Source organism: Urocampus carinirostris, chromosome 2 (assembly GCF_059441175.1).
Source record: "Urocampus carinirostris isolate Australia breed hairy pipefish chromosome 2, RoL_Ucar_1.0, whole genome shotgun sequence".
Lineage (NCBI taxonomy): Eukaryota > Metazoa > Chordata > Actinopteri > Syngnathiformes > Syngnathidae > Urocampus > Urocampus carinirostris.
The window spans coordinates 28,802,167-28,824,693 of record NC_142350.1 but is presented as its reverse complement, the minus strand read 5'-3'; the positions used below and the strand labels follow the sequence as shown (position 1 = coordinate 28,824,693).

At 44.3% G+C, this 22,527-nt stretch overlaps 1 protein-coding gene and 1 pseudogene across 3 annotated transcripts in view; both read left to right on the top strand.

Annotated features, from left to right (window-relative positions):
* col14a1a (collagen, type XIV, alpha 1a) overlaps window positions 1-22,527 on the top strand; it is a 240,953-nt gene that overhangs the window by 4,712 nt on the left and 213,714 nt on the right. For 2 of the 3 annotated variants that reach the window (XM_088326131.1, XM_088326128.1), the window contains exon 2: window positions 11,161-11,264. In XM_088326131.1, coding sequence (XP_088182257.1) covers window positions 11,165-11,264 — 100 coding nt within the window. In that variant the 5' untranslated portion in view covers window positions 11,161-11,164. Of the gene's footprint in view, window positions 1-8,258; window positions 8,266-11,160; window positions 11,265-22,527 lie in introns of those variants that run through there. The other variant, XM_088326130.1, reaches the window with a different exon arrangement.
* Window positions 16,397-16,542, top strand: LOC148371589 (5.8S ribosomal RNA; annotated as a pseudogene).

Sequence of the window (22,527 nt, the reverse complement as noted above, 5' to 3'; positions counted from 1 at the left end):
TTTAAATAGCACTTGTCAAACGGGGGCGCCGCCGCCCTCATGGTATTAGGGTTAAATGGATAGTTTATTTTTTAAGGACCTCCTAGTGGTGAAAAATTAATTAATTAAAGAAAAACCCAATGCTGTTTTAAATAATAAGCAACAATACACGAGCCGACGTCCAATCGTCATTTAAAAAAACTTTTTGTAGGCTGAGAAATTTGCATTTATTTGACATAACACAATATTGCTGCTACGGCTACCCAAGAAAAAATGAAAACATCGCAAATGGCTGGGCAAATGATCAGAAGGAACATTGTGAAGTTTGGTCACCTTTAGTGTCTGTAATTTGTATTTTCCTTTTTGCTTTTCCCACTCATTTCTAACTGAACTACACAATCTTGCGACATCCATCTCTTTTAAGTGAGCAACAGATTGTGTTTAAAAAGTTATATTCCATTAAAACCTCATTGTGGTTTACTTTACTTGAGTCGGACAATTCTTCATAACATTTTTGGTGAGGGACTAGAATGTCAAGTCAAGTCATGTTTATTTGTATATCCCTTAGTCACAAGGAGTCTCAAAGGGCTGCACAGACCACAGATTATTGCAAACCACAGACTTTTATTACATCATCCCCTGATCTAAAACCTACATGAGGGCAAGGAAAATGTCAAAAACCTCCACATGAGGGAAATGAAGAAACCTTGTGAAGGGACCGCACATGAGGTAATCCCCCTTCCAGGATGACCTGGCCGCAATGGATGTTGCAATAACAAATAATACAAAGATATTGTGAACATCAAATATAGAAAGCAATTATTTAGACCAAGACGAGAAAAAAAATGTGTATCCTTGATCCTCAAACTTGCTGTAAAATATGATAAAATATAAAATGCTTACGTCCGGATAAAGACAATATCAAAAGTGCCACGGTGTATCATCTCTACAATAGTTTATGCGCTTCTTGTAAGAGTCAATCATGTATTTTGCATTTATTTTTATTTAAATCATTTGAAATTTGTTTAGGACTGTTTGGGTCGGTATGTTTTCTATCAATCAGTTACTTGATTCTTTCTTCACTCCGTCTGTGCTGCCCTCAGTATATGTTTAAATATACTTTAGCAGCACGCTTAACTCCTTCGTCTTATCAAGATGGTGGTCCACAGGTTTTTTGTTTTGAAAAAGATGTAAAACTGAGAACTGAAAAAGAATAATTCTTACATACTTTATATGTATTTTTAAAATATTCTAACATTTCTGTCTATCATGCAGAAATTAAATTACTCCTCAATACATGTTAGTGCATTTGTGCTTATATATAGAATGCCTATTTACTACTATCAACAAAACCACCTTTTTAGTACTACCTTGTCTTGAAACTCTGTCATCCATTTACTTGAATTATCCTTCAATCAACAAGTTTGACAAACAGCTATTCCACTCTTACAAAATGCATGAAAATACCAATCCCAAAACACAAAACTGAGCATAAACAGTGACCAAATGAACATGAAAAGGGATTACATACGGACGATGATTCGTATGGCTCAAGATGAGTGTCTCTGGATTATAATGGCAGTTGGACTCTGTGTGTCTTATCACTTATGTTCTCCTACTTTTTGGTTGCATTTCCCTTAACATTGTCACGGAAAAGAAACGGACACAGGACTCAATAGCGCACGTTTCTCAGTTTTTATTTGAAAAGAGGGAGAGTAAGGCTTGCTTGCTTGATCCGAGGACTGACGGACAACAGGAGCGAGCGAGGCGGGAGTGACACTTCCGTGTCGGACGGAGACAGGCGGGAATAGTGAGTCGTTGGCCGGGGCTGGAGATCAAAGGCGATGTCGTGTTCGTAAGCGGAGTCGTAGGCAGGAGGCAGGCAGGTAACGGGGCAAAACAGGTCAGGTAACAGGAGGCAGGCAGAACGGGCGTAATCAGGTCCAGAAACAGGTCAATAACGAAGATCAGGCAGGAAAAAGGCTTAGCAGAAACAGAGTCGGACGAGAATGCTCACTGAGTGGAATGCAACAGTTCGCAACGATCTGACAGTCACTGAGAGGAAGCCGGGGGTTTAAAAAGGGAGTGTTCACCAATCAGCTGTCCGGGCTGTTGGTGCCAAACCAGCCGCCGCAGGTGGTCTAAATCAGCAATCACGACAAACATAACCTCCTGAGTTTCCTAAAGGGCCAGTTGTATAAGGTATCTTGTTTTATGAAACCACATCACTGCTCTTCTTTCCTTGCTGTAATTTGCTGTTTTGTGAATTTCCTTTTGTGAGATTATAGTAACAGTTACTGTATTTTCCAGACTACAAGGCACACCTATATACTCCAAATTGGCAAGAAATATGAAAGTGTGCCTTATAACCCCGTGCGCCTTATATACAAGAAAACATGGTGGCTTAAATTGGATGATACTGCATACGCTAACAGTTTTGCCTTTGAGAAACATATTGTGGTCTTTGAGTGGGTAACCTGTTAAGTGTTTGTTGCTGAAAGGAACAAAAGAGAAGGGCATAAGTTTGACGGCAGCTCAGATCTTTTGAACACTCATTGCAAATCCTCTTTTGTAGTTTTTTTTTGAATGTGTGTGTTTGTGTAACCCTTAACAACTATGGTCATAGGGGCACTATTTTCTGCGGTGTGTCTTGGGAAAGCACAGCCTGTCACGGTCGCCTTGGTGACCAGTCTGCCCCGCCCCCTGGGCAACAGCTGAAAGCAGTTCTACTAATGGTGGGTCTGTATTTAAGGCTGCATGGTGGGCTCTGCGGTTGCGGGTTCATTACTACTCATTCTTCACAGTCCCGGTCTGTTATGCCTTGTCCTGTTTAGTCTGTTATGCCTTGTCCTGTTTTAGTCTGTTATGCCATGTCCCGTTAAGTTCGTGCCGGAGGAACTCTGTATTGTTCTGTTTTGCCTCGGAGTATTGGGCGACTTTTATTTTATTAAATAAAACCTATGGATCGTCAACGCATATGAGTTCTCCCTTCATGCCTCCTGCCTCCGTTCTGGTCCGGTCACCTTCCACGCCACCACGTCTCGTGACAGAATGAACCCGCCAACAATTGAACTCAGCGAACGATCCCAGCGCGACTTTGGGAGAGCTGGAGTGCGCAGTTTGGCAGGCGCCTACTGAGTTGGCCTTCCCTGCCCGTTCGAACCACGGCCCCGCCCGTCGTGGCCCTTGCTGTGCCTCGAATGGGGTCCCAGGAAGAATTGACGCCTGCCTGCCCGACTCCCATGCCTGCCTGTCCGACTCCCAAGCCTGCCTGTCCGACTCCCAAGCCCGCCTGTTCGACTCCCAAGCCTGCCTGCTCGACTCCCAAGCCTGCCTGTTCGACTCCCAAGCCTGCCTGTTCGACTCCCAAGCCTGCCTGTTCGACTCCCAAGCCTGCCTGTTCGACTCCCAAGCCTGCCTGTTCGACTCCCATGCCTGCCTGTTCGACTCCCAAGCCTGCCTGTTCGACTCCCATGCCTGCCTGTTCGACTCCCATGCCTGCCTGTTCGACTCCCATGCCTGCCTGTTCGACTCCCATGCCTGCCTGTTCGACTCCCATGCCTGCCTGTTCGACTCCCATGCCTGCCTGTTCGACTCCCATGCCTGCTGTTCGACTCCTATGCCTGCCTTGAGTCTCCCTGTACTGATTTTGTTCAGTCTTTCCGGTCCTGTCTTGTCTGTTCTGAATCTGTTCCCCCCTGAGTCTGACTCTTCTGCACCTGAACCCCCTGAGTGCGACTCTTCTGCACCCGAACCCCCTGAGTGCGACTCTTCTGAACCCGAACCCCCAGAGTGCGACTCTTCTGCATCGGCCTGACCTGAGTGCGACTCTTCTGCATCGGCCTGACCTGAGTGCGACTCTTCTGCATCGGCCTGACCTGAGTGCGACTCTTCTGCATCGGCCTGACCTGAGTGCGACTCTTCTGCATCGGCCTGACCTGAGTGCGACTCTTCTGCATCGGCCTGACCTGAGTGCGACTCTTCTGCATCGGCCTGACCTGAGTGCGACTCTTCTGCATCGGCCTGTCCTGAGTGCGACTCTTCTGCATCGGCCTGTCCTGAGTGCGACTCTTCTGCATCGGCCTGTCCTGAGTGCGACTCTTCTGTAGAGGCCTGTCCTGAATGCGACTCTTCTGTAGAGGCCTGTCCTGAGTGCGACTCTTCTGTAGAGGCCTGTCCTGTTTACCTGTTCTGATTTTGCCTGTCCTGTTTATCTGTCCTGATTTTGCCTGTCCTGTTTATCTGTCCTGTTCTTGCCTGTCCTGTTTATCTGTCCTGTTCTCGTCGGTTCTGCCTGTCTGTCATCCCCTGTCCAGTTGGCCACCAGACCCCCCCTGCCGAGCGCCGATTCCGATCCGCCCGACGCAGATGGCGCCTGCCTCTCCCCGTTCCTGCGTGTTCGGAGGAGGGAGCAGGGTTGCCCCAATCGCGATCGTCAACATTCCGGGGCGCGAGGTAGTAATTTTTTCTTTTTTGGGACCTCGGGAGCTGTCCCTTAAGAGGGGGGCTCTGTCACGGTCGCCATGACGACCAGTATGCCACGCCCCGAACTCAAGCTGAAGCAGATCAGCTGATTGCTGTTCTGCTTTTTAAGGCTGGATTTTGGGTTTGGCGGGTGCTGGTTCATTACTCATTATTCACAATCCCGGTCTGTTATGCCTTGTCCTGTTTTAGTCTGTTATGCCTTGTCCTGTTGAGTTCGTGCCGGAGGAACTCTGTATTGTTCTGTTTTGCCTCGGAGTATTGGGCGACTTTTATTTTATTAAATAAAACCTATGGATCGTCAACGCATTTGAGTTCTCCCTTCATGCCTCCTGCCTCCGTTCTGGTCCGGTCACCTTCCACGCCACCACGCCACGTGACAGAATGAACCAGCCAACAATTGAACTCAGCGAACGATCCCAGCGCGACTTTGGGAGAGCTGGAGTGCGCAGTTTGGCAGGCGCCTACTGAGTTGGCCTTCCCTGCCCGTTCGAACCACGGCCCCGCCCGTCGTGGCCCTTGCTGTGCCTCGAATGGGGTCCCAGGAAGAATTGACGCCTGCCTGCCCGACTCCCGTGCCGATTGCCTGCTATTTCCTCTCCCCTGCGTGCAAGTCCGACTCCGACTCCGCTGCCCGTCGGGCCGACTCCGACTCCCAAGCCTGCCTGTTCGACTCCCAAGCCTGCCTGTTCGACTCCCAAGCCTGCCTGTTCGACTCCCAAGCCTGCCTGTTCGACTCCCATGCCTGCCTGTTCGACTCCCATGCCTGCCTGTTCGACTCCCATGCCTGCCTGTTCGACTCCCATGCCTGCCTGTTCGACTCCCATGCCTGCCTGTTCGACTCCCATGCCTGCCTGTTCGACTCCCATGCCTGCCTTGAGTCTCCCTGTACTGATTTTGTTCAGTCTTTCCTGTCCTGTCTTGTCTGTTCTGAATCTGATCCCCCCTGAGTCTGACTCTTCTGAATCTGATTACCCCCCTGAGTCTGACTCTTCTGAATCTGATCCCCCCCCTGAGTCTGACTCTTCTGAATCTGATCCCCCCCTGAGTCTGACTCTTCTGAACCTGAACCCCCAGAGTGCGACTCTTCTGAACCTGAACCCCCAGAGTGCGACTCTTCTGCATCGGCCTGACCTGAGTGCGACTCTTCTGTAGAGGCCTGACCTGAGTGCGACTCTTCTGTAGAGGCCTGACCTGAGTGCGACTCTTCTGTAGAGGCCTGTCCTGTTTACCTGTTCTGATTCTGTCCTGTTTACCTGTTCTGATTCTGCCCTGATTTTGCCTGTTCTGTTCTCGTCGGTTCTGCCTGTCTGTTATCCCCTGTCCAGCTTGCCCGCCGGACCCCCCCCTGCCGAGCGCCGATTCCGATCCGCCCGACGCAGATGGCGCCTGCCTCTCCCCGTTCCTGCGTGTTCGGAGGAGGGAGCGGGGTTGCCCCAATCGTGAGCGTCGAACCATTCCGGGGCGTGAGGTTGTAATTTTTTCTTTTTTGGGACCTCGGGAGCTGTCCCTTAAGAGGGGGGCTCTGTCACGGTCGCCTTGGTGACCAGTCTGCCCCGCCCCCTGGGCAACAGCTGAAAGCAGTTCTACTAATGGTGGGTCTGTATTTAAGGCTGCATGGTGGGCTCTGCGGTTGCGGGTTCATTACTACTCATTCTTCACAGTCCCGGTCTGTTATGCCTTGTCCTGTTTAGTCTGTTATGCCTTGTCCTGTTTTAGTCTGTTATGCCATGTCCCGTTAAGTTCGTGCCGGAGGAACTCTGTATTGTTCTGTTTTGCCTCGGAGTATTGGGCGACTTTTATTTTATTAAATAAAACCTATGGATCGTCAACGCATATGAGTTCTCCCTTCATGCCTCCTGCCTCCGTTCTGGTCCGGTCACCTTCCACGCCACCACGTCTCGTGACACAGCCTGATATCGCCCATCCCTCTCCAGGCCAACAAAGTATCGAACCGCCGATCTTTCGCGTGCTAGGCGAATGTGCTAACGACGGCACTTTGAATTCAATTTTTTGTTAACGGTAACATTTTGTACAAAATCATGTAATCTTGTTTGAATTAAATGATGCTGCATATGGCACGGGTGTCCAAACTTTTCAGAAATCAGGGCAGTTTTGGTTGGCTGAAAATGTGTGAGGGCCGACTATTCAGCTTGGCATTCTTTGAACAGTCTATCCCTGCTTAACGTCAGAACGTTGGTTAATGAAGTCGTGTCTTCCAGATGTCACCATTCACTGAAATATGTCATGCCACATATCAGTGGAAAGCTAAAACTCTTGGGATTCAAGAGATTATGAAAAATCATTATCACAGGAACGTCTGACACAAGTTACCCGGAAAACCTATAAGAACGGGATAGTTCACCCAAAAGTGCTGCGAACTCCAACTCATGACACGATTCCCCAAAAATATGGTGTGGTTATCGAACGAGAGTCAAGTGAATTCAACCGTGTACATTTTTGATACCAAAACACAAAAAAATCCTGACGGATGAAGAAAAAAAAAATCCGCCTAAAAGTATTTCTGATTTGTTTGACGATCGTGTTGTTCTAATTGTTATTCTCTGACCTTTTGATTGATTCCACACTTGGCCAATTGCAAGCTATTTTTAATTGTCCTTAGCCTGTGACAAGCTATGAGATCTGCATTGAAAAAAAAACCTGTCATGACCAATTTGCCTTCAAAAATCTTTAGCCACCGGTTACAAATGTGGAGGGACACATTGGTTAGCTAACGATATTCCCAAGGTAATTTGATGCAATTTTCTGATCTGTATTGAAATCAGAGAGGAAATTGGACATGCGGATATGCAACCTGGTATCCATTTTTACAAGCACTCGCAAGTACGCACAATCATTGTTTGACTTCTAGGAAAAAGTCAAACATTTACAACCCAATAAAAATACTTGAAAATGTTGCTTTTAGGGTGTGTCGCCCAAAAAAACACTTTTAGAAAAGCCATTAGAAAAATGTGTAAAATAAAATGTTTTAGTTTTTCAGATTGGTGCTAGGTAAGGCTTCAAGCTATTGTCTCAATTGTTTTCCAGCTAAGATGCCCATGCTACACTCTTTAGCAGGCATTTGATTGCAAGAAAAAATTTAGGCGAGAATAAAAACATTTCTATTTCTGCGTTCGAACTCAGATTACTCCATGTCAGTAGCACCTGCAGTGATTATTTGGTGATAGTTTGGGATGAAACTTCAGAGTGTTATCTTCCATAATTGTACCAAAAGCGTCCATATTCTCCAAACAGTTCAAGGATAGCGTTCAATTTACTTTGGGTAAGTCCTCTATTGGCTTTTAGGCGAATTTTACAGGAAAGGATAGGGGTTGATAAATTCACCCTCCGGGAAAGGTTTCCAATGCTTGGTGACCTCTTGGGCACTGCTTCATTTGACTGCGAGTCTCTGCAACTCTGCAGGTCTCGTCAAAAAAGAGCTGCTGTGCCGGTAAAACAGCTTTCAGTTGTTTCACCTTTTCACAGTTAGCTTTCTGTAGTCAGCATGTTTCGTCTGGCAAAGCCATTCTTTTAAAACAGCTTTTGGCTAATTAGGCAGACACAGTTGTTTCGGTTTTCAGTGAAAAAGTAGTCTACCACTCTTATCCTTTACTTGTGTCCCTACTTTTTGGTAACCGGTGAACAAAACTACTAAAAAACTGTTTTCAAACGTACATTTTAGTTATGCCTGTTTATAAACTTGTCCTCGAAGCGGCGGCCCTCACAATCAACTTTCCTTTTTTAATTTACAGTCTCCATGTCAGAAAGCCAAGGGCAAGGTGGCCAAAGGACTACAGTCATCTGGTGAAAAAATGATTTCAATTTTTAAAAATTCTTTCTTTTTTTTTCAAAGTACAAATTAGAGCTACACGATTTTGGAAAAAAATCTAATTATGATTTTTCAGACCTGTATTGCAATTTTGATGCGATTTTTGATTTTAGACGAAAAGTGCATTACTGTGGTTGTTTGGTTTTTGGGGAGAACTTAAACATAGTGACATGCAAACTTACCTCGAAAAAATGTCCTTAGAGACTGAGAGTATATGAAAAATAACTATATATCTAAAAATATAAACATAATTGCAGTTGAATCGTCTTTATTGTAATAAAATGATTTTTAGAGAGGCTGGCTAGCTACACGCTGGTGTCAGGTCTTTGTGATGATTAAAACACAATCGTCACAAATGTAGCAGTTTTCCTTGACTAGTAGCTCCAAGTTGTCCGTTTCATGGGTAATGGATCTGGCGTTGGTGACTAGCCATGTTCGGCAGTGGTGGCTTAAGAGTTGTTAGCCTAACCGTAAGCATTCCCTTCCGACGCCACATCAGTTCAATTCCTGGATGCGATAAAAATCCAGGCAACACCCGCTGGTGATCAGCTTTTCTGACTTTCCTCAGAGTCCGCTTTGATTGATGAATTTATTTTCAATGTTACAAACCACTAAAGCTACAAGATGTGGCATTTGTTTTGGTGGCCATTTGTGCAAGGACTGTATGACTGACTGGTAGCTTACATCAGCGTATCAAAGTTGCGCACACACGCCTTGCAAACTTTGCCTCGCCTTTATTGACTGGTGCCATTAAAACCTGCTTTTGATTGACCGGTGCAGTTGAACGCCAAAATCTGATGATTCTTGTTGGCAAACCCTCCATCACTCAAATAACAAACTAGAACTCTGAATCCTTGAAGAAAAACAGTTTTTTTATTCTATTACACTATTGCACTACGTCACATTGCGATATCAATTAAATTTCGGTTGATCGTGCAGCCCTCGTATAAACCCAGTATGGGTTGGAAAATAAGCACAGCAAAACTGAAAGTAATGACAAGCAATCCCCAAGGTATCACCACAAACATCACCATCAACCACAAAGAGCTAGAACCTGTCACCAAATTAAAATATCTTTTATTTCAGAAGAGAGGGCAGAACCAGAAATCATGGCCAGGATAGCCCAAACCATAGTTGCACTTGCCAGACTGGGTGCGATAATTCAAATGTTAGATTCTGGCCATGCTCAATAGCCAATATGGCATTCAACAAGTTATATTGTTCTTAAGGCCTCTCCTTGAAATCTTTTTCGATTCAGCTATCTAAAAAAAATCCAATCTCTTCTCCTTGCCTCTTTGTCCCAACACTCGACTTGTCTTCTCTTGTCAACAAAGTCCTCCACTGTATTAACTTCCTCCATGTGGGCGTGAAACCGGACAGCTGCTCTGTGATCAGTCCCTGTAGGCCCCAGGCTGGAGCTAGCCTATTTGGGGTCAGCCTACTTGGGTGGGGGGGGGTTGTAGTGGGCTGGGCAAGGTGGGTCTTCCTGACCTCCGGTGCTTCCCACCAAATGAATGACATTCCTCAAATCAGTTACTGATAGGGCTTTGCTATATACTAGGATTTTTGGTACCTATCCGATGCTAGTAAATACAGTATATACACAATGGATACTGATTCGATACCGATACTTTTTACTCGGAAATGTCATGATCTTTGACTTTATAATCACATTAAAATCAACACATTTATTTCAGGCACTAAAAATGTTCTGTTTTTGAGATAAATAACTACAATGAAAACTTTAACAGTTTAAAAAATGAATGTGAATATTTTTATTATAACTGTTTCAGAACAAAAGTCAAGAACCAAAAAAAGCAACGGTGAAAAGAAAATACAAATATAACAAAGTCAACATGACAGCTGCTACCTTGCACACAATATTTTGAAAATTATGTCAACGTCTCAAGTCTCAAATTTCCGTCAGTGTGATTGGGTTGTTATGTCTTTAAGTGACACCTAATTAATTCATTTATTATCAATTGTAATATCTAACTAGTAATGAATATAATTGGCTTCATGCTGTCCTCTGCCAACATCTTTGACATAGAGAGCACACCGATCTTTGGTCGCAGTGAAGTGCTAAGTAGGCTTTGACAAGCTACCATGTCCTAGCTTTCAGGTGGAGACTTTGGTTTGTCTCTTTACCCCGTTCTTTCCTTGCCCTTGTCGGCAACAGTTTTCGATATTTTTTCATGGGGTCACTTGAGGATTTGCTACATGTTTTTTTTGCCTTTTCCTTGTTCTTATTCATTTACAGCTTTTGGATTTTTTCTTTCCCCCCTAGGTTTTTACTTATGTTTCCCTTCTTTATGTTTTTCTCTTCTGTTCATTTTTGCTTTTGTTTCTTTTTTAGTTGTTGTTTTTTTCCGGCTTTGCTTAATTCTCCCCTTTTTAAGTCATTTTGTGCATAATGTTACTTAATAACATTACTAAAACAACAAAAACATCTGAAGAGCCTTTTAGAAGCCAAAAGAGTCGTTTGTTTTTAGCCAGGCAACCTAAAAGAGCCGCTTCTCAAAAAGGGACAATATTCCAATCACTACGACTACGGGCTATGCTGGGAGTGTCTGCTCCGTAGGGCTTGACCAACACACTGTAAGCCGTAGTGGGCAGCAGAGTCCACACTAGTGTCCGCTGACAGACACCAAATGAATGAAATAGCATGTGCGCTGCCCAGACACTGTCAGTACTACATCCATTTTCCGTTGGGTGGGCGTAGTGTGTCCGTGGGCCCTCCCTCCTGCCCCCTTAGAAACGCCCCTGTTGCTCAGTATCGAAAATATTAATATTTTAATCGATTTGACCACCCTTAGGTACTAAGCGTCTCCACTTGACGGTTTTCCAAGCTCATTTTCTTCTCTGTTTAGGTCCATGTCGCTGCTTTCCAGGATGTTTTCTCAAGGCCGTTTGTGGGCTCCAATTGTGTTACTGGCGGTCATTTCCAATTCCCAAAGTGATGCGCAGGATCAAGGTAAGTTCTCCAGACTTTCCGCATGACGTTGTTTTCTTGCTTAAAACTTTCCTCATCCCGTGACGTTGTTTTCTTGTTTAAAACTTTTCTCATCCCGGCATTATATAAGTTGGGAAGGCTGGGTATAATCTCATGCTGCTATCATCTCCATCACGTACTCAGCATCACGTCGCAACTTGCCACCTGGCTGCGGATGCCGCCACGCTTCACAGCAGTTTTTAATAAACATGTCGTAAAAGCATGCTCCATGTTGTCGTGATTTCCCGCCCGGCATACGAAACGCGCCGCTGTGTACCTCGCAATCAAATGCACCTCAACAAACTTGTTTTAATCAGAGTGGGTCCTGTCACCAAGTGGGGCTGTCTTGTTGGGGCTGATGAATATGGAAATGACGGTTACACCCAGTGCTTTATAACGGTGTTTCTCAACTGGTAGGGACCCAAAAGTGGGTTAGGAACCCATTTTCAGTGAGTTTCCAGCCTTTTTCTTTGGCAAAATAATGCTAAGAAAAGAAGTAGCTAAGGGTAATTTAAACTCCTTAAACAATATTTGGCTATAATTCTTTGCAAATGCCATTTCGCACCACAGAAAGTCAGTCAATTTTATTGTCAATTTCCTCAGATGTACTTGACATACAAGGAATAAAAAAAATTTTCACACTCTCCCATGTGTAGACATTGATAACAATAAAGTACAGATGCAGAGAACAGTTCTCAACTCAGATAATACTAAATAAAAGTGCAACTGACCATTCAGCTAATACTGTGATACCACTGACAGAGACACTACATACACTTGACTAAAGCATCAGCAGTAGTAGCAATCAAATAAATACATGTAAAAGGTAAAGGGTAAAAAGATAAAATACGTAAAATAATACTACAATCAGAAGGTGTGTGCAGGTTGATATGCAGTCATGAGTGTTCATTTCATCTTACCATGTGTTGAGTTTAGTAGTGTCACTGCCTGGTGGATGAAGCTGTTAGTGTACCTGGTAGAGCGGGAGCGGAGGCTTTTGTATCTTTCCAGAGAGCAAGAGGCTGTATAGACAGTGTACATGGTGGGTTGCATTGATGGCAATAGAGATGGCTTTGGTGAGGCGGTTAGTGTAAATGTCTCGCAGGGAAGGGAGTGACACTCCAATTATCCTCTCGGCTTTTCTAGCAATGCGTTGTAGGGCTTTCCTTTTATAGGCGGTGCAGCTACTGCCCCATACAGCAATGCAGAGGGAAAGGATGCATTCGATGGTTCCTCGTTAGAATGAGTTTGCGCAAGAAGTAGAGCGCTTTTGTGTTTTCTTGTTTAGTGATGGAGTGCCAGTGGTCCAGGAGAGGTCTTCACTGATTTGCACCACCAGGAACTTAGTGCTGCTCACTCTCTCTACAGCAGCGTCATCGTTTGTCAGTCTGGGTGGCAGGTTTGGCCTTTCAGGAAGTTGACGATGACACCCATGGTCTTGCTAACATTTAACAGGAAGTTAATGGTCTCTTCACCACATGGTCAGGAGCTTGACCTCTTTCCAGGAAGTGGGTCTCATCGTCCTTGGAGAAAACACAGAAGTTTATTTACACATGCTGAGAATTTATCAGATATGGATTTTATCGTCTTAAATACAGAGCCACAGAAATGGACCGTTTCGGATTAAAATCTAACTAATTGAGTATTATAGGTAATATTATTTCAAGTTGTTTTTAGTTTTTCCTGGTCTTTTTTGATGGGAATATATTCCAGTATATCTGGTTTAAACAGCAAAATCCTTTCATTTCATAAATTTAAAAGTGGCCATGTAATTCGGGTGGGATGTTTTGTCCTGAAGTCAGATCGGTTAAAAACTACTGCTTTACAAGCCTGGTGGGCCTCCATGATATTTTGTAATAACAATCCTTAGATCTCCGTTTTTTTTTTTAAGTTGACAATAAACTACACAAACTATTATAAACAAATGTTATTGTGTGTGACTCCATGACATTATAACATTTGGTACATCAATGCTAAATTATTATTTTATTTGTGAATAGAGTTCAGCTCAGCTCATTCACTTTTTATTCAGATATACAGTATATAGGTTTCTTTCTGGGTTTTAAATCTTATTAATCCAAAGTATTGTAATAAAATGGTGGTGGCATCTGTTATCAGAATCACTGAAAATTTAAGAGTTGAAGCAAATGCTGCAGTTATGCTGATCACCGTTGGTGGGAGTCATGAGTAAAAACACGGTATGCGTTACTCTATATCGGGAGTGTCAATCTCTTTTTAGCTCAGGGGCCACATTGTATGAAAACATTGTCTTGGGGGCCCGATAAGTAAATTATTGGCATAGTGTGCCTTAGCTGAAAGCTTGGGGATCTTTCCAAAGCTCACTACTAAAATGAAATTATGATTCAGGGGTATTAGATTTGATTATAAAACGATTATTTGCGTTTTTTTCCTCAATATTATTTTATTTTATTACTTATTTAATCTCTTGTAGTGATTATCAACTATGTGTTTGGAAAACTAAAAATAAGCCTGAATTTGGGAGCTTTGCTATTATAAAATGGAGCTAAAGATTATTTAAACTTTTGCAAAGACATGTATGTGGTATTTTGTAATTTTGAATCCAGGTGCTATTTGATCATTTTCAATCACTGTGGATAAAAAGCATAGTTTAGTAGCAATTGTTGTGGTTAAGGGAGATATCCACACACTACATGTGAGTACCTCTTTATTGCATTAAATGGTACATTTGTGACTTCTATTATAAGTAAAAGAAAAAATCGGGATTGCCGTTTCCTCGAATTTTCTTAATAAATGGAAGTCAGCAAATACAGCCACAGTGGGTGGTTGCTTTGGGAGTGGCACCTGGATTTGGGGACATCCCGTGGACATATTTAAAACTAAGGACAATTTTTTTATGTCGCTAATGCTTCTCCCAGTATCGTCTCCCGGGCCAGAATAAATCCTTTGGCGAACTTGATCAGCCCTTCCGGCCGGATGTTTGCCATGCTTGCTCTATATTGTGATTGGGTTTTTAGTTGTAATTCTCAGCACTATTACATAGGTGAAATAAGTATCTAATTGGACTCGACGGCTTTTTGCAAGAACGTGACTGCAGCCTGGAAGTGTGTGCAAATGTGAGTGCACAATCTAGGACTGCAGAAGGTTAAATGCAGTACTTCTCTTCATAAAAATTACCGGAAAATGAGCCACAGGGAAAATTCAACATTTAGTGACTGTGTGAGTCTGCGCACGTCGGTTGCAGCGTGTGAGAAATATCAGTGTGTGAAAACTATGTAACTGAATGAAACAAAAAATAATCAAGGTCAGTGTTCATGACTACACTATCAGAAAGACATCAGCCAAAACTGGCATCTGTGTGAGAGTTGCCGGGTGAAAACCACTGCCGTCACAAAAGAAGACAAAGAGTCGTCTCACATTTGCCAAAAAGCATCTCGATTACCCTCAAGACTTTTCGGGAAACATTATGTGGACCGATGAGTCAAAAATTTGACTTTTGCAGGCCTGCAGCCCTTTACATCTGGCCAACAGTGAAGCATGATGGTCTGGGGCTGCTTTGCTGCCTCAAAACTAGAACAGCTTGCTGTGTTTGACTGTGTTTACCAGAAGATCCTGAAGGAGAACGTCCGGCCATCAGTTTGTGCCCTCAAACTTGAGCGCTCTCCGATTATGCAGCAGGACAACAATCTGAAAGATACCAGCAAGTCCACCTCTGAATGGCTTAAAAAATAAAGGTTCTAGAGTAGTCAAAATACAGATTTAAATCCAATTGATATGCTATGGGGTAACCCTAAATGAGCAGTTCATGCTAGAAAACCCTCAAATATGGTAGATTAAACAATTTTTGCTAAGAAGAGTGGGCCAAAATTCCTCCACATTTTATTTCTGTTATCGCTGCTAAAGGTGGCCCAACTTGATCTTAGGTTCAATGAGCAATTACTTAATCACATTGGGCCAATAAATGGAATTAACATTTCTAAACTGCATTTTGTATTTCTTTGGGTTGTCTTTGCGTGATTTTAATATTGCTTTTGATGATCTGAAACCATTTTAAGTTATAAATATGCAAAAACACAGAAATAAGGAAGGGGGCAAATACCTGTTCACGGCACTGTACACAATGTCCAATTCCGACTGAAACGATGATAAAACAAAGGTCGGTTGGAAAAAGTTTCAGACAAACAATGTCAGCATGTGCAACAAAGTTCTTGGCCGAATCAATAATCCACTTGTTGAGGAATCCTTGCATTGATCTCTCGAGCATCAATATACAAGCACCTTTCAAGGGGATAGCGAGGCTTAAATAATGAATATGTGTTGCAGGATTTCTGGAGGTTGTCTGAAATCTTGTGCGCTGTGGCAATGACACCTTGTGCTTCGTCTATTTATTTACAAGCGGTTGTCCTTATTAAATTGCAATTGCATTTCTATTCTCTTATTCCGGCACTCCGTTCCAAGCGCTGTCCTTGCTCACACCACTCATTCTCACTCTACCTTCCATGTTTTTTTGTATGCTTCTCACCAGCTCTCTCTCTTTCTCATCATTTAGTTCCAATTTGCAGCAGCTATTGTGCCGCAGAGAGCTATTTATTAACTATTGGGAGGAAAAACATGAGGTATTACCAAATGTTGTCAGTAGTAATTACAAAGATTATGTATATATATATATATATATATATATATATATATATATATACATATACAGTGGGACCTCGCTACTTCGCGGTTCGCGGCTTCAGAGCTTCGCGGTCTTTAATGGTTAAAAAAAAAAGAAAATAAAAAATCACTCCCGGGCCGCGCGACGGAGCGAGTTCAGCGGAAAAGCAAGAAAAGGCGACGGGCGTGATCGGGGTACCCCCGTAACCGGGGGGAAGCCCGCTTGTCCGACGACCACAGTAGCGCGGCGCGACGACAGGCGGCCGTCAGCGCGCGGCGGGCGAAAGGCGGCGTACGTGCGCGGGACCCCCGTAACTGTGTCGGTGTCGTGCGTATCGCGCCCGAAAGTACCCACGCCGCGGGTTAGGGGCTCGCTCGCGAGAGCGACCGAACGGCACCCGCGGTGCGGCGCAAGTATAAACCCTGTCGTGAATTTGTCTCCGATCGTCCCGGGCGGACGTAAAATCGCCCAGCTGTACGACTCTTAGCGGTGGATCACTCGGCTCGTGCGTCGATGAAGAACGCAGCTAGCTGCGAGAACTAATGTGATTTGCAGCTGCGATTGGCTGGCAACCAGTTGAGAGTGTCCCCTGCCCACTGCCCGGAGATGGCTGGGATGGGCTCCAGCCCCCCCGCGACCCTAATAAGGATAAGCGGTGCGGATAATGAGATGAGATTTTTTTTTTTTTTTTTTTTGAAGGGGCGTCGCTACTTCGCAGATTTTCACTTTTTGCGGGTGGTTTTGTTCCCCATTAACCGGGTCTAAGAAATAATAATTAAAAAAATATATATAAATATATATATATATGATTTTTTTTCTTTTTGAAGGGTCGTCGCTACATCGCATATTTTTTACTTTTTGCGGGTGGTTTTGTTAACCGGGTCAAAAAAATAATAATTTAAAAGGTGCGCCGCTACTTCGCGGATTTTCACTTATCGCGGGTGGTTTTGGTCCCCATTAACCGCGATAACAGAGGTCCCAATGTATATATATAACATAATATAATATTTAAACACCATAGGAAATGGTGTCCGTACGATCTAGTAGTTTAGGGAACCATATATGTATAGGAGGAGAGGGAGACCGAAAAAGAACATTAAAAAAAGGACAGGTGCCAACTTTGCCGAGAGCCAAAAACAGGCCAGGAATCGTCAACAGTGGAGAATGCTGTCGAGTTTGCATATTCATTGGGGCCGCGATGACCCATGAGGTCAAGGGATCCATAAACCATTTTATATATATATATATATATATATATATATATAAAACAATGATGATGATAATATTGTTAGGGACAAGCCTTCCTATCTATCTCTCTACCCTGGTCATATCCCTCGAGAGGGGTGACCGACAGCAAGACAAACACATACAAAAACAAAGAAAATAAAAAAGGAAAAAGTAGCAAAAAAACAAACACAAAATTTTTGGGATCATGGCCAACCCAAATGCCCAAACACCCAAACAAGTTAAGCACCTCGGGACCCAAGTTGGTCATGCTTTCGTCCCTCCAGATGAAACGGGACACAAGAAAGCGGCCAGTTCACTCGGGTCAGGGTGACACAACACACTCTTCTGTTCAACAGCAGGGCCCGACAGCTTTCACTGGTTTACCTCTGCCGCATCATACTCATGCCCTGTCCATCCCATAGAACGCGTCTAAACATCCCACTATCCTTTCACAACACCTCTCCACTCATTCCTATCACCAACAAGAGCCCTAGTTTCCACTATATTTAGACCCCTTTCCTGCAGTGCACTCAAAACACCATCCATCCACGTCAATCGCGGCCTTCCTCTTGGTCTCCTTCCATTTACTTCTGCTCTGTAGATCCTCTTCAACATTCGCTTTTTATCCATCCTCTCCATGTGTCCAAACCAACAGAGTAGTCTCTTATCCACACGCTTGCTCAGTTCCACTACTACTCCAAGCCTTCCAAAAAGTAAATTTTTGACTCCTCAATCCACACAATGAGGATAATCATGATGCTGAAACCACTCTTTGTGTTCTTTTGTGACAGCAGTGGTTTTTAGAATAGAATAGAAATAGAATTTACTTTTATTGTCATTCTTTGTAACAATGCACACAGAACAAAATGTCGATACACCTGACCCGCACAGTTAAACTGTAGCGAGCCGATGCAGCCGCAGCCAAACAGGGCGCAGTCATTTTAGTCATTAGGTGAGCAGACACCCCAATTCCAACCCTTAATGCCGAGCGCCAAGCAGGGAGGCAATGAGTACAAATGTTGTAAGTCTTAGGCATGACTCGGTCGAGGCTTGAACCAGCGACCACTCAGTCTCAGAGTGGGCGCCCTACCATCTAGGCTACCGAGCCGGTTACCCGGGAGCTCTCAGTTTTTGGCCAGTCTCTTTCTTATACTGGAGTCATAACCACTGGCCATAACTGAAGCCAGCGAGGCCTGCAGTTCCTTGGATGTCTTTTAAGGTTCTTCTGTATCTTAGTTGGTCGACCACTCCTGGGAAGGTTTGCTATTGTTCCTAGTTTTCTCCATTTGTGGATAATGGCTCTGACAGCTTTCTCAAAAGCTGATTAGTCACAGGCAAATACTTTTCCACAGCACTGTATGCTGTGGCTTTAAGTGTGCATAACATATTGAGTTTCTTCTCCGAGCCATAAACGCAGCAGAACATACACAGCATTTCCCATACTGTAAAATACATATATAGGCCTTGAGATTTATTAATTGTTATCCAGGCTTGTCTCCCAGAGGTTGCAAACCAAAACACTTTGTGCTGCAGTTGTGGCGGCAGCTAGATAAAAGCAAGAACATTTGCTATTATTTTCATTTTGATAATAATGTATGTGTGGAGCCTAGTCACTCAATCAAGCTGCCTAATAGGAGTGCGTGAAAACCCACATCCATGTGTGTGTGCTGATCTCCTAAGGGAGGACAGTTTTTTTTTCAATTGATTATGTTGCTTATCTAATTAACGTGGTGCTGGTTGTAATACTATGCTAAGTGATGTGTGTACGCGTGCCTGCACCGGTTAATGTATGCATCTGAATCTACAAACATATCATTTGTGTGTATACGTGTGTGTGGTTAGAGGGCATACAGTTCGGGTGAGTGACTTTGCGGCGGCCTATGATTCCTACCATAATGAACTCAGAGCAATGCAGTTGATGTGAACGCATTCATTCAGAAACAAAAGGCAGGATGAGGTGGAAGCAGCATGCCTTTGATTTGGATAATACTTATTTAGGCAAAGTCAATCAAGTGGCGGCTCCTCCCTTTTCAATGCATTGACTGGACTCCGGATTGTTACCGTCTCCAACCTGCTCTGGAACTAATAAACCTGCGAATCAAAGCTTGTATTTTTTTATGGCATGCCCATGGAAAGGAGAATGAAATAAGTCACACATCTTATTTATTTACTTTTTTGGGCTTGGGCTGGCGAGACTGGACGAATGTTTCCCTTTGTGAGTAATGTAAATGTAAAGTGAGTAATATTTAGTTAGTTCCAGTGGCATACAGCTAGCCTGGTGAGGCTCAGCTTTACCTGTCATCATAAAATATATGAAATGGTTATACTTTTTTAGTGTTAAAATGCCCTTTCATTTAACTTGTAAATTTTCATCAAATTATGTAGTAAATATAATTATTACAATTAGTATGTACATAATACTAATAATACAATTAGTTTGTATGTACATTAGTATGTACATGTAGTACAGGGGTGTAGACAACAGCAACAAAAAAAGCTATGCTATTTAAAATCAGAGCCAAACGAATAGTGTGCAGCTGTTAGATGAGGTGGCTCATTTCGATGGAAGGAGTGTGATTTAGAGAAACTGAGGATAGCAGGCCTAGCTACCAACCCATTACTTCTTCCTCCTGACATATTCACACATCTAACCAAATCATCCAGTCTGCCTGACTTCAGTTCACACCATCTGTACTACTAATTGTAAATGGAGTATCCTTCGTACACCGGCGCTGATCCAAAAGCTTAAGGCCCGGTCACACAGCCTTTCACGGGCGTATCGAGGCTGAATCACGGCCAGAAATTTCTGCCCGTGAAGCAGACGCTGTCGGACGCTTTGAGATCGCGATACAGACGAGATACACCCGTGCTTTACAGGCGGCAAGAAATTCACACGTGGTTGGCCGCGCGAAAAAAGTTTTGCGCTGCTCAAAACTTTAGACCACGGGTAACCGCGGGCGGCACACGTGGTACACACGAGGTAATGACGCGGTACAGACGCGGAACGACGTGCTACGGCCGCGGCCAGGGCGTGGTTACACGCGGGTAGGATGCGAAATTTTAGCGGGTAATCGCGGGTGGAGCACGGTCATAGCACGTTTGTTCTGCGCCTGTATCGCGGTGTTATCACGTGAATTAGCGTGTGTAACGCGTGTGATGGTCAAACGCCTTTTCCGCGTATATACAGCGCGATTTGCGGGGCACACGTCAGTTGTGCTAGAGACGTCAAGGGGTGAACATGGATCCCCGTCACCGTAGTGACCTCGTCTTAATCCATTTTTATTTCTTGACATTTCTTTTCATTTCATAACAAGATAATAAAATAAAAATGAAAAACCATTACAATAATAACATATTGGCTTCTCCTTCGGTGCCATAGCTTGAAATCTTGATCTTCACGGGACTGTGTCTTGAGCGGTCATGATTTCTACAGCCCGGCTCGGCAGCTTTTATACCCGTGGTCCACACGCGGAAATGACGTGGAACTGACGCGATGAGGAAGCGGAACAGTCGCCGGCGTCTGTTTTGCGGGCATACCACGGATAAACAGCGGGTTAGCCAATTTTGGGCATTTTCTACCTCGGGCAACCACGGACAAAAAAAAAAAACGCAAAATTTTACCCACGATACAGACTCAAAAGGCTGTTTGACCGGGCCTTTATAAAAGTCTGGATGCTTACCACTTCTTACCGGTACGCGTTACTTTGCTGACGGGGATGCAGCTCATAATGGCAAAGGCTAGCCGTGTATGCTAATGTATGTTTTGTCGAGGGTGCCAACAGATCTCAAATTGTCGATTTGAGATCTGTTGGCACCCTGTAACTGAAAGCTACTCAAATTTATATTATCATTTATGGTCTCGGGCAGCACGGCGGCGCAGTGGTTAGCGCGTGTGCGGCACAGTTCTAAGGTCTTGGGAACCTCCTGTGTGGGTTCAAATCCAGCTGCCGGACTTACTGTGCGGAGTTTGTATGTTCTCCCCGTGCTTGCGTGGGTTTTTTCCGGGCACTCCGGTTTCCTCCCACATTCCAAAGACATGCATTTCAGGTGGATTAGCCGGTCCAAATTGTCTCTAGGTGTGAATGAGCGAGCGAGTTGTCTGTCCCTGTGTGCCCTGTGATTGGCTGGCAACCAGTTCAGGGTGTCCCCTGCCCACTGCCTGATGATTGCTGGGATGGGCTCCAGCACCCCCGCGACCCTACTGAGGATAAGCGGTGCAGCTAATGACATGAGATGAATTTATGGTCTCTTTGAACAGGCCATTTTTTTAATCTACAGCAGACGTCAGACACATACAGCTACAGTAATACTAGCTAACGTATTATTAATCACATTGGGTGTCTTTGACGTGAGTTGTACCTACTTAACCATAAACTTGTGTGGAAAGACATAAAACGTACCTTGTAAAAATACCCGCTGCAAATCCTGGAGCACCTGCCAGTCTCTCCGATTGATTGTAAACATGTTATGTCTTCATCAAAAGAGATACAATAAATTGCCAAATTGGACTTAGAACTTTGCCGGTTCGCACAGCCCACCGCACAGTACAAGATCACTGTCGTCGTCGTCGTCGTTGAGTCACTCAAGGCGCCTAAGGTAATCCATAGTAGCGCCAGACTCGCTCGTGGGAGGCTCAGCAGTTCTCCGAAAGAGAGGGGGCTACGACCGTCCTGTGCCTCTAAAGTCCTTAGTACGTTCGGACAGGCTGGTGCATGATTTATGGAAGCCCCGTGGGCAGGTAGTACAGGTGATTGGGGTGTGGTCGCAGCGAATGGTTTGAAAGCACCACTGGCATTTGGACTGGGGGCCAGGGTTGCTCTCGAAGTCGCCCACCCTAAGAAGAACAGAGAGAGGAGAGTAGAAGAGAGACAAAGAGAGGGACAGATAGAAAGAGAGAAAGACAGACAGAGTAAAATGCAAAAAGGGGGAAAAGAGAGTGAGAGAGGTGGGGAGAGAGTAGGAAAGAGAGGGTTAGAGAAAATGAGAGACAAGAGTGTAAAGGGGGAAGAGAGAAAAGGAGAGACAAAGAAGGAGAGAGGACCAAGAAAGAAAGAAAGAAAGAGCGAGTCTGAGTGGACTGAGTTGGATTTGTAAGGCTCCCCCAGGAGAGAGCCCTTCGCGGGACACCACGGGAAGGTTCCTAGTCTTTGTCCTGCAGATCACTGTCGTCAAAAGTCGTGGCTATATTCTTCTGTCGTGGTTATTGATTTTTGTTTTAACTCAACTGCTTGTTCAACTGCTGTCCACTCAGGTGCTTTTGCCGTCCGTCATGGCGCTCATACTTCCGGGCAATTACGAGATGTCACTTACAAAGGGTCAATTATATTGATTAAGTATTGACTAATTTATCTTCCAGAAGGGCGTCATAAATGTTTTCAGACA